At 41.0% G+C, this 17183-nt stretch overlaps 1 protein-coding gene across 3 annotated transcripts in view; it reads right to left on the bottom strand.

Moving 5' to 3' along the window:
* The window catches only part of LOC125895518 (carboxyl-terminal PDZ ligand of neuronal nitric oxide synthase protein-like), a 260775-nt gene that overhangs the window by 23119 nt on the left and 220473 nt on the right, over positions 1–17183 (bottom strand). For all 3 annotated transcript variants that reach the window (XM_049587420.1, XM_049587419.1, XM_049587422.1), the window contains one exon: positions 13902–14078. In XM_049587420.1, the coding sequence (XP_049443377.1) occupies positions 13902–14078 (177 nt within the window). The remainder of the gene's footprint in view (positions 1–13901; positions 14079–17183) is intronic.

Genomic DNA, 17183 nt, shown 5'->3' on the forward strand with positions numbered 1-17183 from the left:
ATGTCTGTGTCTCAGTGGACACTGGTATTAGTGTTACCTCTGGATGACAAGTCAGCCATTCAGGCTAGAAGAGGACAGAGCACACCATGGAAAAGGGAAAGACAGACATGAGACAGCACAGCAATCGGAGCGGGGATTGTGGGTGGAAATTTGTTTAGTTTTGCCCACACTAGAGAGTTTCTACCAGTTCAACAAGAAAGACTGGAGGCAAATGTTCTTCATAAGACTGCACAAACACTCTAGACTCACTGTCACAAACTTTATAATTTATCAAAAATCATTGCTAAAGCACGCAGGATGCATTTACTAATGGACGTATGAAACTCCTGGGGCACCAAAGATCTTGTCCAACACAAAAGTCAGCAACTCCAGGGTGTACAGAAACTGAGCACGAAATGTTACACATAAATCAGAGTTAGTCTACAGACATGGTAGTGGTTCTGCGAGATTGAACTCACTTACAGCAGTGCTCTAAACTAAATGCTAATGTCCGCTCACAATCACAACGCTGACATGCTAAAGTTTAGTAGATATAATGTATACTAGCTCAAACAAATTTGACCTGGTGATGGTGCTAGATTTAAAGTTACTGCAATTTATCTTGAGGGTAACATAAATGTGTGTGTGCCAAATTTCATGGCAGTTCATCCGATAGTTAAATTAGATGAATTGCCATTAGTTAGAGGAGACATTTTACTCACGACCACAAACTTTATGGTGGTGTGAGACAGTCTGAGTACCATGAATGTCTGTACAAATTTTATGCCAATCCATCCAGTAGATCTTTTCATTTTTCACAGGATATGTAACAACTTTTACCTGCTGGTGGTGCTAGATATAAAGTCAGGGGATCACTACAATCAATAGGATTCACCCTCCGGACATTATGGTTGAAGTATGTGCCAAAATTTATGGTAGTACATTCAACAGTTGTTGCAATGTAGCCAGCATTGCCATTAAAATACATATTTAGCATTTTTGAGTTTGAGTATTTCTGACTTGCAGTATGATATTATGTCTACATACTTCCAGTGCAGCCTCAGCCATAAAAGTGTTGGCGCAAGAGCATCAACAGTAAATGTCTGTTCTATCGGCATTCTCAAAAACAATGACACATATGGAGAAACCCATCATAAAAGATGCTGAGATACTGTGCCAACTTCTCTACTCACTGCGGCCTCGACAGACCACAATGCATTGCAGCCACAGCACACATGACATGTTTTAATTAAAGGGAACAAATGTCAGTTTTTCTCAGCTGGAAAAGCTTGCTCTCTTTAACTTACTACTCTTACGGTAATACCATGCTTAGCCTCTCCACATGCATGTAAAAACCCACAGCCATATGGAAGGCGTTCAGTCTGCTTGCTGGCCCTTGCTCATAAACATTCTGGGAAATTACTGACCAAACTAGAAGGAGCAAATTACAAAACTTCATCAGATAATAATAATACTTGAAAATACAAACATCACAACTGAGCTACAGGACTTGCTCAGACATTAGAAAACCACTGTTTATCTACAAATATATAAAACTAGAGTGATCTCAAACTTAGCTTATATTGCCCACTCTGACAAAAACAGCAAAAATTGGGAGACAAAAAATGGGAGAGCATTAAAACAGCTGACTACACACTGCAGGTTGTAGCCAGACATGTTTGGGTGCCTTCAGTCTCCTCCCTATCAAAGTTATCAGATCAATAATTCATTTAGCCATTTGCCACATCACTGTCTGTCTGACCCCAAGGCTCCCTGGAGTGTGAGCGTATGAAGCACAGACGTACATGTAGCCATGAATAAAGCTGCAAGGGAAACGAGGCAGCAGGAAAATAATGTGTCTGTCATTCCCAGACATTGGGTTATTCTCTGCCTTTCTCTCTTTTCTGATTCTCTTTGTGTCTGCCTGTGTGTGTTTTTTTGCCTCGTACTTCAATCCGTGTAAGGATGTTTGTAAAATAAAAAACAGGGAAATGATGCTGCCAGTGCTGGCTGTTTCCAAAGGCAGAATTCAGGATTTTAGGATTACAATGTGGATTTAATTGAGCAAGGATTAGGTTTAAATTAGAAGTTCAGGTTAGTGTTTTGTTAAGGATTAGACACACTACATGGCCAAAAGTTTATGATATATGATAATTGAGCATGTCATTACAAAACCATGGGCATTTATCTGCTGCCTCCACTCCTCTGGTTTCAGTCTTTCCATTATCTTTGAACGTTGCTGCAGGGATTTGCTCCCATTCAGCAACAAGAGGCTGGCCACTAATGATGGGTGATTTAGTCTGGCTTGTTTCAGTTCACCCCAAAGGTGTTGGATGGGGTTGAGGTCAAAGCTCTTTGCAGACCAATCGAGTTCTTCCACACCAAACTAGAACATTTCTTTATGGACCTGGCTTGCACAGGGGTAGTCTCATGTTGAACAAACAACACAAAGTTGAAGATGTCCCTTCATCAGAACTAAGAAGTCTAGTCCAAAGTCATTAAGAACAGCCCCAGATCAAACAAAACTACACACAAATATGTGGACAAGCATATGTGTCCACATACTTTTGGGCATACTGCAGTGAGGCAATTAATTAAAGGGCATGAAAGGCCTCACAAGTGAGACAGACTATGTTCAATGCTATTTGTCAATCTGAGTTTGCTCTTAACAAGGTAGAGTGATTCAAGGGGAGCTTCAACGTGTCTGAGTGTCTTATTCTGAGCGTTAATATTACACATCAAACACTGTGAAAGTTTGAATATTGCTGACTAACAGCTAAAACGATCAAAGGTGTCTCTGGTCTTTCCCCTTCAGATCTTACTTGCCTCAGTGGGAGTTGTTCTGTCTAAGGTTGACACTGATATTCACCTCCATTTTATTTCAAATGTGTGTGTGTGTTGTCAGCTTTCTTTCGTTAGCACATATGCAAAGAAACACAAAAGAATCTGCGTAAAATGAGAAGAAATGGCACAAAACAGACGGGCTGACGGACAGATGTGCCTGAGACAGGCCTTCAGCTGCACTGCAGTTCAAGACCACTTTGCTCTTTTAGCCTTTTACATCTGAAGCTCCACATGTTCCAGATTATGTACCATGCCAAGCCGCAGCTCAGCATGGCCTCTAGCTCTGCATCATGGGAACATCAAAGCAGATTGCCACCACGTCCAGATGTCGACGAACAGCTGAAATCCAGTCAGAACATGAGCGTAGCTTTGCTGAAGTCTCTGCTGCCTCTAAATGTGTATGAAATACTTGTGTGAAGGGTGAAGCAAATGTAAAAAAAAAAAAGAAAACGCCTCCACAAGGAAGTCTAATCTGACTCTGCAGTGGCGGCCAAGAGGTTAGAGATGTGAGTGGAAGGTCGCCAGTTCAAATCCAATGACCTGGTGGGAAAATGCGGTCAGGGGTTGTGAGTGTAATGCTGCAGAGGGCAGCAACCAGTAGTATAAACAATAGCAGACTGTGCTTACACTGGATAGACACTTAGTGCACAGGGACTGCAGCTAAGGATTATTTTATTATAGATTCATTTGTCAATTATTTTTTGAGTAGACTAGAGACCGTGAAATGTCAGGGAAGTTGAAAAATGCCCATCACAACATCTTATAGCTCGAGGTGATGGCTTCAAATGGCTTGTTTTGTCTAAATCAAAAGATGTTCAATATACAATGATATAACAGGAGAAAACAGCAAATATTTGGCATTTAACACCAATTAATTGAGATTCAACATTTTAAATTGTCTCTCTGTTATTGATTTATCAACCCACTGCTTTAGCCCCAAGGTACACTGAAAGCTGTGAATTACAAGATTGGTAAGAAATAATCTAGATCCTAATGCAAACATTTACAAATACAAAGGCACGCATTTACACTAATATAAATTCTATAAGATTGTTATATTCTCCGTGTGAAACTTGGCTGTTTGGTAGGGTCTGGTTTGGCTCTGATCATTAATGCTGAGGTGAGACGATTAATTGCTCTGTTTTTCAATTCCTCTATTCCCCCTGCTCCTCTGGTGCAGACATGGTCATTCATTTCAGCACTGTGATGGTCTGTTTGTTTACGCGTGACCCACTTACTCCTCACGTCTGTCAGCCCTAATTCACATTAACAAAACAACCTTAGCCAACTCCTCACTAGCGTAGGGCACATTAAGTACTTTGTAGATGTTTGTATATGTGTGGCGTATGAGCGTAAAACTCAGATTTTTGTTGGCTTATCTCAAATGTATAATGTAGCCAGAAAGTGCACAATATAGATACTTTAACAAATTAAGTGGGCACCCAAAAATTACACCCATATTTGATATATGAACATCTTACTCTAAAACGAGGGACATTAATGTGCTGTTCTAACAGCCTCCTCTCTTGTGGTTTCAGGCTGTCCATCAGATTTTGGAACTGAGTTGCAGGAAATCAGCCACATTTGCGTTCGTGAAATCGTCCACTGATGTTGGGTGATAAGGCGTGGAGACAGAGACGGGGATATCCACTGACTTCAGCCAAAGTGGCAAATGCTTTGCTGTGTCGGCTGTACTCCAGCTATTTGTATCTGAAATTAATAGATAAGCATGAGGTTTCCACCAGTGGTGGGTAATATGACAACATATACTGTGAGACAAAACAGATGTGTTTATTTGCCTCCAGTCTTGTCTTCAGCTGTGAAGTGCAAGATCAGCTGCACTGAGGTCATGTGACTGACTCAACCAATGAAGACCAAAATTCTTTGAGTCCAAAGAACTCTTTAGTTCCCTTGCTGGTATGTTTCGAATCACTGTCTTGCTGGACTGTCTTTAAAACTGGGGAAAGTGTTTGAAAAGGCTACAAGCTCTAAACTGTTCATCAAACATGAACGTATACATCCTCAAACACTTTTACTGTTCCTGTCACTAACCTCATTGTAAAGTTGACATCCAATTAGCTGGAAAACAGAACCAAAGTTATGAGACAGTGACACCGTTCCTCTTCTTAAAGACTGAACAAAACATGTCATAACCAATTATGTGTCGGTATGTCAGACTTTGGTTGTCTGCCTGTGTATTTAAGTGTGTCCCTGCAGGTGACAGACTGAGCTTGTAAAGAAGCGTATTGATTTACGCTGCTCTCTTGCTGTCCCAGTGGTTAACCCCTGTTTCAAAAACACATGCCTGTGACGGGGAAATCGATACAAGTCACCAAAAGCCTGCTCTGCTTGGTTGGACCGGTTGGCAACGTGGCCCTTAGATGGCAATGACAAGCCCCATCAGACAATTAATTAATGCTGAAAGGAGGGAGGAAACCACAGTGTGTATGATAGAGACAAACTGAGACAGGGATAAAGATTTGGATCAGACTGGACTCACCAGTTTAAAGAATAGTGTCTGATAGCAGAGAGTGAAGTTGAATTGTTAAAAAGACCATTTGAAGACCAAATATAACATACATTTATGGACCCAAGGTTTCAGTCAACAAGTTACACAAGAGGGGACAATTCTACGATTTTTTTTTTTTTAAAATAAGGCTCGATGGGGAGACTAATTCGTAGATGAGAGCCAATTTAAAAGCTGACATGCAACACTTATCAGCCGTGTCGCATAGTGTTATGTCACTTAACAAGCATCAACTGCCTGCAGCAGAGATATAGGCGAAAAAAGTATTCAAGATACAGCAGCCAGGATGTGTTCATGCAGGGAGCAAATGTGATTAAATGGCCACCTTCTGGAGCTTCATCACCACAGCAGCCAGTTTTCTTATGGGAAAAAAGCTAGTTGTTTTGTACTGTGGGTAACATAGCAACTCCATAGTAGTCATACAGGGTCATACAAGGACACATCTTTTTCTGTTCCATAAGGTCACCTTTAATAGTGTTAAAAATTAAAAACAAAAGTGTGTGAAAGCAAACTGAAAAAAATCAGACAATTAGTATTTGCATCTGGCATGACTTCAAAAGTGGGCTCAAATGTTCCTATCCAGTACAGAAATCAATATTAATTTGTCTTGCAGTATGAACAGAATATTATAGAAACCTGTTTTAGCTTTTCAGAAAGATAAAAGAAACACCCACAGTATGAGGAAACCCACCGCGTTGCCGAGACTACAGTGGCTGTCTTTCTTAGCCTGGTAAGACCATCCTGATGATGTGAGCTCAACACTCTGCTAAGCTCTCTGTATCAGTCTGGCAATCTTACGTTCCCCAATTGGACGGGCAGCCAACAGAAGCGGCACGTTCACAAACTACCTGATCGAGGGGCAGCAGGAGACTAGAGACTCAATGTGCTCTGTGGAGTAAAATGAAAATGTTTCCATCAGTGGATTGTGGTGGCTTTGAAGGGAGCATTACATTGGAGCTTCAGTTTCCAGCCGTAGAGAGCTGTCTGATGGCAAGGTGCGGCCGTGAAAATATTCTACATATAGCATACACTTAAACTGCTGTTGATATGTTGTAGCTGGTCATTTTCCATGTGGCTAAAATATGTCTGCTGCTGCCCCCCTTGTTAGAAGGCAGGCAAAAATTTCTTCTCCGATGAGAAACTCTGTGAGTGCATACTCTTATTCTTGCTCAAGTATTGTTGTTGACTCTATTTCTGCAAAAACTTCACTAACTGCTGTGTTAACTCTACTAACGTTAGAGTTAGCGCTTGCTGCTATGGGAGCTGCCATCAGCTCACACTCAACTACAGTGCAGTCCCTGATCGGCTGTTTACATTGTCAGCTACAGTGGGGATCCCTGATTGGCTCAACTGGACTGTAATTTGTGAAAAGTTTTTGGGGCAGCAGCAGGGCCAGACTGATACAGAGAGCTTAACAGAATGTTGAGCTCACGTCATCAGGATGGTCTTACCAGGCTATGTCTTGCTTGCTGTTACCCTAGAAAATATATGAAATTTCTACAGGAACACCCCCTGAAGTCAACTTCCAACTCAGAAAGTGGGAAAAACATTATCAATCCTGACCCTAAAAATCCAAGATGGCTGCTCTGTGAATCAATTGTAATTAAAGCTATAGTATGTAGTACTGTTTATTAACCATCCTGTCTTATTTGTGGCTCATTAAAACATTTTTACACACAGAACTGACTTCAATTTCTATCTGTGGCCATTGTTAGCAACTGGTATTGCTAACAATGGCTAAACTGACTAGAACAGGTATTGTCTTGCTTTTCTGACTTGTTGTACTGGAACACGGTCATATCGGCTATTATGTCACTCCCAGCTCCAACTTCCGAGGTAAATGGAACGCAGCATAAAAGCCCATTATGGTGACAGTGAAGTATGGTAGATGACCACAGCTGACCTCATTCTCACATACGCACACCAGCAACCACAAATACACACACCTTCTACTTGCCTGAATTGGACTGTATCCCATAAATTCATTAGAGGCTGAATCAATAACTCGTTAAGGATGTAAGAATGAGTTCAAACTTTCAAACTTTACTGAACCTGCCAAACAAATAATTCACAAAAGAAACTTATCTCCCGTCTGCTTCCGCATGTGATCTCACTGCAAACCCCTGAACACAGGTCATTCACATGGGGATTACAGACCTCAGATGTCTCTGTCAAGGTAAAAGGCCAGGGGCTGTACTTATTTTTGCGGCCACACAGCATGAATCACTAATAGATAAATCGGCAACAAGGGACAGTTTAGATATACAGCATGTCTGGCATTTTGGAGAGGTTGGAAGAGAGGCTGGGTTCAAGAGATGACAGGAGAGTAAGGTTAAGGTTGAACACACGTGAAAGAAATATAGTTGATATGAAAGGGAGTATTTACCCCAGAGGCTAGAATAGAGAAAAGTGCCAAGAGCAGGCTGAAGAAAACAGAAATGGTTTAGAATAAAGAAATGCAAGACAGCAATAGCTTTAACACAGGGGTTAGTTGCAGAGTCCAAAAGTAGAGTTTACATCTATGCTTATGATTATGTATTTTCAGGAACAGAAAAATTTGGAAGATACTATTAAGTAAGGACATTTTGACTAGTCTTCACATTTTCAAAGCACTGAGTTCAAGTTGAGGTTCAAGCATTTAGGTTTAGATAAAGTAACATCTGACAGGTAGTTAAAGATGCAACAAACACCTTGTTGACATCTCTCTGAGATCTGAGACATGTATTTGTGTTAACCATATCAACCGTCTTAGGGGTGTAAATCACAAGCTTCATCACAATACTATACTGTGTATCAATTATTTGGACAATTGTTTAAATCACAAATTCCACCACAAAATCATTTTGATGTGATTAAATTCATTCAGGGGGGTACAACTGATACTGGACAATATCAGAAAATATCTTCATTGTCTTCTTCCTGGCTGCTTGCCATTGTCTGCCTGAAGCTAGGCCGCGAGCATTGTCTGAATTTTTAAGGTGTGCTTGGACAAAAATGATGATGCCATGGAATTTTTTTTTTATTATTTTTTTTTTAAAAGGCATATCTTAAAGATGACAACATTCATCAATGTTTTCACTTTGCATCACATTATGATATTGGATCATCGATCATTGAATTGATATATAAATCCAGATTGATGTACCATTACAACCCTATACCTCATCAACCTCAGGAGCTGAATGAGTGCTGTGTAGCCACTGGACTTTGTCAGACATAACAGACTTTATTTCTGTTTTTAACCACCAAATCTGTGGGTCAAATTTGAGGGCACAAGAGGGAGGACAAAAGTAATTTAAAAAAAAAAAAGAAGAAGAAACTACTGATAGCACCTTCACATAATAACTTTAATAATGCCTGTTCTCCAGACACGGCCTTGTCTTCAGGCTTTCAGGTAACCTCTCTCTACATAAATCAAAAACGTGATTGAGCTTGATATTAAAGTAATTTCTTACCTGATAATGTAATACATTCTTTGATTAAACCCGATTATTGAATCATGAGATGGGGGTCACCTTTTTAAATTATTGCAATATCAGCGTGGAGATGTATTTAGCTGAGGATTTATTGCAACAGGTCTGAATATATTTTCGGTCAATTTCAAGAGCTGTTTCATTACATTTAAAATGATCACATTATCTGACGCTGATTGCATCAGTTGCTGAAATGTGATTTAAATGGCATTTTTATAGTTCACAGGTGCTGGTTGGAGATGAAACATCTGTTTATTAATATCTCCTGGCTTCTTTCTTATTTTTGCCCTGTTGGTGAGCGGCCTGACACACCTGTCGCTTGAAATTTTGCACCTTGGAAAGGCGGAAAAGTCAGATTTTCATTTGTTAATGTCATAGTTATAAATGCCACATTAAAAAAAACATTATATGAAAAGAAATGAGAAAAGAGAAGTGAAAAAAGGTAGATAATGAGACAAGGAAGGAGGCTGTAGAGGTGAAGGTGTCAAACAGAGAGAACATCCTTCATGCTGTTGCCAGTTTGACACGCATGTCTGATCTGTGTGTTTCCTGTCATCCAGGTCAAACGGGTTAAAAGAAAAGCAAACACTTCAGGGGAAACTAACAAATTCTCACTGACAGCCACAGAAAGAGAGAAAGCTGAGAGTGCAGTGGTTGTCAATGTGGGGTTGGAGAGTTTTTGAGTGTGTTTGAGAGCAAATGTGGCAAGTGTTTAGTTTCAATTTGAATTAAAAGAAAACACCCCAAGTGGAAAATGTAATAACAGTGACTCTAGTGGTCTATAAGGCGCCGACAATGAACCAAAATATACAGTTTGATTTGGCTGGGGACTTTTGCTGCATACCAATCTCCATTTGTCTCTCCCTTCATTTCCCGTAATTTCTCTGATAAAGACCATATTAAAAATGGACATATAAACAATTTCACCCTGAATCAGCAACTGAAATCTTCATGGGTCTACTTGGTCCCTTGTAACCTGAAGCCAAACCCATGACCTGAGTCTGGCTGAATCAAAATTCAAAAGTCCTTTGAGACATATATACTTTTTTTTGAGGTGGCTGCTCGTTAATTTGTGGAGCATCATGCTGCTGACAGTGTTGGTGTTCTGGTATTTCATATCGCCTGCATTTTGAATTAAATCCTATTATCCCCTGGCCCTTTTCAGATTGGGTCGTTTTTTTTTTTTGTTTTTTTTTTGAAAATTACTTGATGCAAATAATTAATGATGGCAAACGTTTTCCACAGGTTCCTTTTAGATCAAAATCCTGGACCCATGAAGACATCAACCTGGGACCAAATGTCAAATGGCCCTTTTTTGTGTCTAATAGTTTTAATAGAACCACTGACTCCAACACACATTACAGAGACTGACTGAGTAAAGTTGGTACAAATTTTTGAACAAACTTTCAAAAAAAAATCTCAGATTGAATCTCTGTTATCCTTTAATACAAACACGTTCAGAAAGCTAGTGGCTAACTGGGAGTTAGCTTACTGGACTCTCACTAGATTGGTTTGATCCTATCAGGCTAAAGCTCTTAGCAAAAGATAGTGAGTCCATTGAGAACTGGCCTGATTCCCCTTTAAATCTCTGCAGCATCTACCATTGCCAAACATTGGCCTGCCTGCACTGATTTGACAGGAGTGCTCAGATAAACTGGCGCTACAGTACGCAGAAAGAAAACTCTGTGGCTTTCCTCGTAAAACAAAACGAACACTTTAATACTGCATTGTGCTTGGAGGCCATACACAGAGCTGGGTTTAAACAAATGAGACCACTTTTGGCTGTCATCCGTGAGCTGCTGTTCTGGCACGAGGGAAGAGTTTTTGTTTACGGGATGAATAAAAGAAACAAACAGCGTTCCTCGAGGTCCAACTAATCCTGGCTTTACATAAATTAAAAAGCGGGAGAAATGTGTGGACAAGTGAAAAGAGTGCAAACATGCTCTGACTACCAAGTCAACAAACTGTGAGGAGACAAAAAGAGGGCTGCCGGCAGGAGTCAAGGACGGAGCAGTTCAACACTTCTGTTGGATGACGTAGAAAACAAAGTTGTAGATACAGTACAGATACAGATTTTTGTCAAAAATAGTCTTTGAATAAATATGAACTCAAGAAAGGACTTTCCCTTGCCAAGCATAGAGACAGTAATAAAGTTCCTCTGTGGATTTGGCTGAAGTGTTCTTTGCTCATCAGAAGAGTCACTTTTCACTCCAGCAAGGACAAGAGCTCATCAGTCTCTCTGGTCCCAAACCCTGTCGTCTTGTTCCTGCCAGCATGACTGACAGCTACGCTCCCAATCCTGACAAATTGAAAGCTTGCCCCTGAACTAACCTCAACTTTTGGTTTGATTTCGTGTTTACATCCTGACATCTCCATGATAAAGACAGACTTAGAATTTCAATCTGTTGAATGAAAGGAGGAAAGACTGTTAAGATTAACTCCCTGATTTTGTTACAGAACTCCCAAATCTCAAATTGAAATTCAGCTACAGAGAGCTGGGAGGAGATTTTGGGAGTGTGTGTGAGATATATGGATAAGAGGTCTGTGCATGTAGTAAGAAAAGGCTGAAAAAGAAGAAAATGGAAGATTTTAGGGGATAAGTGTGTATGCATGAGTATGCATATAAATTAGAGATTATGTTCACACAAAGACATGTATAACAGGGTGTGACGAATAGGGGTTACTTGAGGTGATACCAACATTATTAAGGTGTGTTCAGACTGCATGTGAAGTGAACTACCATCTCACTTTGTTCACGTAAATTTGACTGCAAGTAAACTACACTTTAACGGCAGCAAACAGACAATAATTGTGACAGTTACAGACATATAGCCTAACTGACAATGTGCACTGACTCTGAGTGTGTGAGACAGCTTGGACTGATTGCCTCTGTACATTCATACAGCTCCACAGGTGAGGGATTAGGAAGCTGAAACCTAAACTGGAAGTGTGATCCACGACCGTCTGATGACGTTGACACTTGGTACAACAAAGTCAAATAATTGTAAATAAATAATTTAATAAATAAAATATATAGGCTATTTCTTGAAAATTACGTTAGAATAGACACAACGAATCGAAGGGGAGTGTTCTTATAGCAACTTATCCATTGTAATTAATGAATAAATATATGTAACTTATGGCCCTTGGCCACTAGAGGCAGCACTGAGCACATAGCACACCAGTCAGTGAACAACGGAGAAAACCGTTAGTTTAACATGGTAAGTATTCAGTAATGTTATCCACCCACAGACTGTATGAACAAGTGGACATAGCTACCGGGTCTTAAGAGTGAAGAAAACAGAGACAGAGTGCAAATAAGTACAGTTCATTGCTCTCCATTGACTAAGCTGCTGTGTGGTGGGATGCACTACCAACAGGATAAAGAGCCCAGAACTAAGTTTAAAGAGCTGCTGAACCAGAAAACTGAACCTATGATGTGAGGCATCAGCAGAAAGAACGGGAAAACTGTGGAATCCTGACACTCATAAATAAGTTCCAGTTGCTAATTTAGCCTGACAAACTGTAGTAGTTGGAGCTAATTAAGATATATAATTCCTGGTTTTGATCTTTGTCTGTTTAAATGATGATCTTGCCTGGTGATTCCATCATACAGTTTTGTAGCCATTCAGTGTGAATGTTTCTCCACGACAAACAATATAAGGAGGAGGGACACTGGGACAGGCCAAAAATATTGACTTTGTCAATACACCTCTTCCTCTGCGGTAGACATAAATTGTGAAAATAATCCTTTGACTGCTTTTATTTTAGCTAGCTACAGGCATTTTGTTAGTGTTTCAGCCCCCAGATTGGGGGATCAACTGTTTTTTCTCTGCTGTGGGCGTGGTTTTCAGAGAGCCATACATTGCGCTCTGTCTCTATATGGAACTCCACCAGTTGCAAAAAATAAGTAAGATTGTTCAAGTCTATGACAAATTACCCTGGTTCTCATTTGATTTATTACCTCAGTAAACTCCTGATGAGTTTATGGTCTCAATCTTTAGTTTCAAGTCTTCTTCAATACAGGGTGATGTTCATTTTTATAAATTGGGATCCCAATTCAGGGTATGTTTTTGGGCGCGGCTACTGCAGCGACCTGTCTATCAGGAGAGAGGCATGGCAATGAGACCCACCCCTCACTCCTCCCCAGCTCCACCCTAAATCCAGCCACTCAAGGCTTCAAAATGGCAGTCCACAAACCAATGACTGACATCACGGTGGCTATGCCCACTTCTTTTATACAGTCTATGAAGCCACCTCATTTATATCAAAGTAAATCCTGTTTTTTTGGATTAGCATCAAGGTTACCAAGATTGCCTTGCCTCTGGTGAGTTAAAAGTTCTAGCCTAACAACGCCTGCATGGCTGATATGTTCAGGATCCCTACAATAGACAATTATGGCCGTGATATGTACTTTGATCAGATCAGGCCTACTCAAGTTGTCACCTCAGTTGTTTGCTGTCTGCAGTAAATTTGCCTTTATTATCTGTCTATTTGAATCTTTCTTTTCTCTTATATGCAATTACAACTAGACAGTATTACACCAATATATTGGTGTAAGCCTTGTATGTATAACTGTGCACATCTGACAGAGGTTAGGTCGCTACATGGTTATTCCTACAGGGTAGTTTGAAGTGAATGGACAGAAACACGTACAAAGGCTGTTGACTTTCAGGGGAGCAGCTTAGTACGTTACACTGCTATTTCATCTCCCAGACAGTCAGGAGTTCCCTGTCTGTTGAGAACATTGAGCAGCCTCAGTGTCTCTTCGTCCCTCCCCCAGCCAAAGATCTCCATCTCCTCCTCCTCATCGTCCTCCCCCTCATCCTCATTGTCATCACTGTCGTCTGTGTTCGACTCGTACTCTGAGGCTATACCTGACTCGCGAAATCTTGCAGCAAAGTCCAGGCAGCCCAGAGATTTGACGTCACGGGACAACAACTTGCCCTCAGGTGCCTCTTGACCATTGCTCTCTGGCCTGTCAGCCTTGAGCCGTGGGGGAGGAGAGGGAAGTTGAGGAGGAGGAGGCCCTGGGAGGAAACGGAAACACTCCAGTTTGAGAAGACACTGGTCCCTACCTAGGGGGCTTCCCAGAGTCCCATTGGAAGATGAGAAGGCGTTGCCGGTCCCGTCAGTGGAGCCCAGTGCAGGCAGGTTGAGGGCGGACACATCAGGTTTGGGCGTTGTGGGGTCGCAGATCACTGGAGGTACTGTAGACCGGAAGGTGATCTCCAACAGACTGTCCTGAGATCCCACTGGGGAGAGAAGATAAGGAAGGAAGCAAAAAGTGATGAGTCAGCAGAGGGAGAGATGAGGAATAAAAGACAGATCAAATATTTCATACCACATTCAAAACTTCCACTGTGCCGTGATTTAAATTCACCTGCTATCACCCCTGCTGCTGGATGATGACAGAAGAATAATGTATGTGATATAGATATCTGTGAATTGTGGTGGAAAGCAGCTCCTCGGAAACTCCAACAAAATCAATCACTCAGTTACCAATAAATCAATTTTGTATTGGGTAAGCAAGAAAAAAACATGTTTCAAAGCATTTCATCATCATCAGGGCTGCTCAGTAAAACATGCTTCGCCTCTTTCTTTATGTGCACAGATATGGAGCTCAAATACTGAGAGAAAGATACATTAAAGGAACACTCTGTCTTCTCAGTATCAAAAACTAACCCCTAGCAAGCATGAAAGATGAAAAGTTTGTAGTTCGCTCCTTCGTGGAGGACGGCAGCTGTCGTAAGTTTGAATTCACAGCAGTTACAGTGTTCTCAGAATCAGTAACAGCATTTATCAAAATATCCATAAAAACTTCTCAAACCTCTCCCGCAGTATAATCTGCTTCCTCTCTGTTGTGCAACTCAAATTTAAAGTCTGGGAACAGCTTGTGTAAAATCTGCAGCGCAGTTTTATCAGACACACGTGGAGCGTGAAAGACAAAAGTCAGGTTGAAACAGAGAGTGAGAGAGAAAAACTAATTAAAAGATGCATTACAAAGTTAGTGGGGATTCAGACTGAAAGCAGCCCTGTGTTAAAAAAGCTCAGGGGGCTGCGTTGTTGGAGGCGCTTTGTTTAAGGTACCGGTGAGACAGTGAAATATGATCCGGGAAGTCCAGCTGGAGTAACTTGTTTAATAGCTTATCAAACTCATTAAAATGCAGCACAAATGTTTGTATAACTCACAGACAGGATTCCACAACTCTGAAAAGTTCCATATATTTTCCTTTAAGAGGCTTTCAAGTGGTCAAGCACTGAACTGGACTTAAACCTCCTGCATGGGATCCCCCTACCTCCTTTAATCTGTAGCCAGACTACGTTTCATCTGTAAAATTCTACTAAATGCTGTAAAAATGCTGTGAAATAGACCTTTTCTCATGGCGGACATTGTGATAGCAGAAAAAGGACAGGTGTAACTAATAACGTTAATGACGGCTCCCTTCCATTCAGGTGTGCACAATCCCAGCACTCTGAAACTGACACAGATGACTTACAGCTATAATTGAGTTATTAGTTTTGTACCTGTGTTTGACAAGTCAAAAATGTGTCATGAAGAAGGTCTATTGCTGTAAATTGGTTAAAATGTTTGACCATTGCATTTCGTTATGAATATTTTGAGATTTCATTGTATATTTGGTGTTCAACAGTTTTCCTGACCTTGTGCAAAATGAGGTCCATTTTAATGTCTGACATACACCACCATGACGATGTGGCAACTGGATAATATTTTTCCCACTCAGTTTGTGAAATGTTGGCTGATAAGACAACAGATTGCCTCTCACAGGGTGACGATTGGAGGGCAGGCTGGACTGTGATAGTGCTGAGAAGATTGTCTCATTCTGAATAGTCAATGAACAAGCAAAAAAAAAGTGTGAAGCTGTGAGAGAGAGACAGAGAAGACAGAGGAGGTTGTGGACGAAAGAACGGCGAACAGAACGTGTGTGGTGCATGATAAACAGAGCGGTGAGGGGTTTCATACTGATACGTAGAAGCTTTAATGCAGGAATTTCCATTCAGAAGCTGTGTGTTTGCAATACTGTCACTCTGCCTGCTGTCTGTGTGAGTGTATACAGAGCTGCTCTCTCAGTGTGTAGGTCAGGGTTAGTGTGGCTAAATGAGAATTTTACGCAAACGTGATTGTGTGCTGTCCTAGAGGAGTCGTTGGTGGCTTAGGACGCTTAACTCTAATATGTTGAAACTGTTTCAACAACAGCATGGTTAGATGTGGTCAGGCTTAGGCACAAATACCACTTAGTTATAGTTAATAAGAGATCATGTTCTGTCTTAAAATAGCCCGTTTGGGGGCATAATCCCGGCAGGTAAAAAACGATGGCTTATTGTGGCACTATTCCCAGTGCCGGGTCACCACAAAACATCCATGATTGGAGCCTACAAGCCAATGGAAACAAAGCAATGACGAGCTAAAACACAACCGAAGTTCTTGTTTGTTGTCCTCTAACAGTAGTACGCATCTTGGCGGCCGTCTCGCCTAAAAATATAGTTATTGTCAACTGGCGGTCCTCTGCGACCTCTGTGATGTGCCGCACAAACCGCCATGTTTACGCCAGGTGACGGTACACAGAGCTTCAGACAGCTGTAATAATGAAGGTGAGCAGGTGGGCAGCCAGGTGTCAGATCTTTGCAGAGCATCAGAACAAAAACACAGACAGTATGATAATGACATCCAAAACACAAGTCTCACTCTCAGTGTACTGTACACAGATTTGTTGTTCATGATGTGGCATTCTCAAGGAAAACAATAGTGCAACCCCCCCGAGCCAACAATAGTGAGTTTACTGCATCATTTCAGATTTTAATGCATCAAGGACACTGGCTGCATACCTAGCAACATCACTGCATGTCCATCTTTTATTTCTTTTTTCCTGTCGTCCTTTTCTTATTGTCCATGTTATCGTTTCATAATAGCACCTTTTGCCAACTCAGTTCTTTCCTGAGGGATACAGCACCCTACTTACAGCTGACTCAGTCAAGGTTTTATCTATATTGCTTCTGAGGAAGATTTCCTCTGGAGTCTTTCTTTGCCTGTGCTGAGGATTGGGATGGTTGATGGTGCCATTTAAACTAGGTAGGTTACTAAGGCTACAGCATGTCTCTCTAACATGTTACTTTGTCACTTGTCCTTTGTGTTTCCCCCTCTTTTAAAGTTCTTAGAGTGGCAGAAGAGGTCTTTACATAAGCTTGACCTGAGCTTACACTACAGCTGAACTGTGTTTTATGTCGTGCATGACTGCAGTGGGCATGTGTTGCTTGTAGACTATTTTATATCATATATAAGTGTGAAATCTCTTGTTAAAATTAGGTGAGAAGTGAGACCTGGAGACAAGAGAACAAGT

Source organism: Epinephelus fuscoguttatus, linkage group LG10, assembly GCF_011397635.1.
Source record: "Epinephelus fuscoguttatus linkage group LG10, E.fuscoguttatus.final_Chr_v1".
Classification (NCBI taxonomy): domain Eukaryota; kingdom Metazoa; phylum Chordata; class Actinopteri; order Perciformes; family Serranidae; genus Epinephelus; species Epinephelus fuscoguttatus.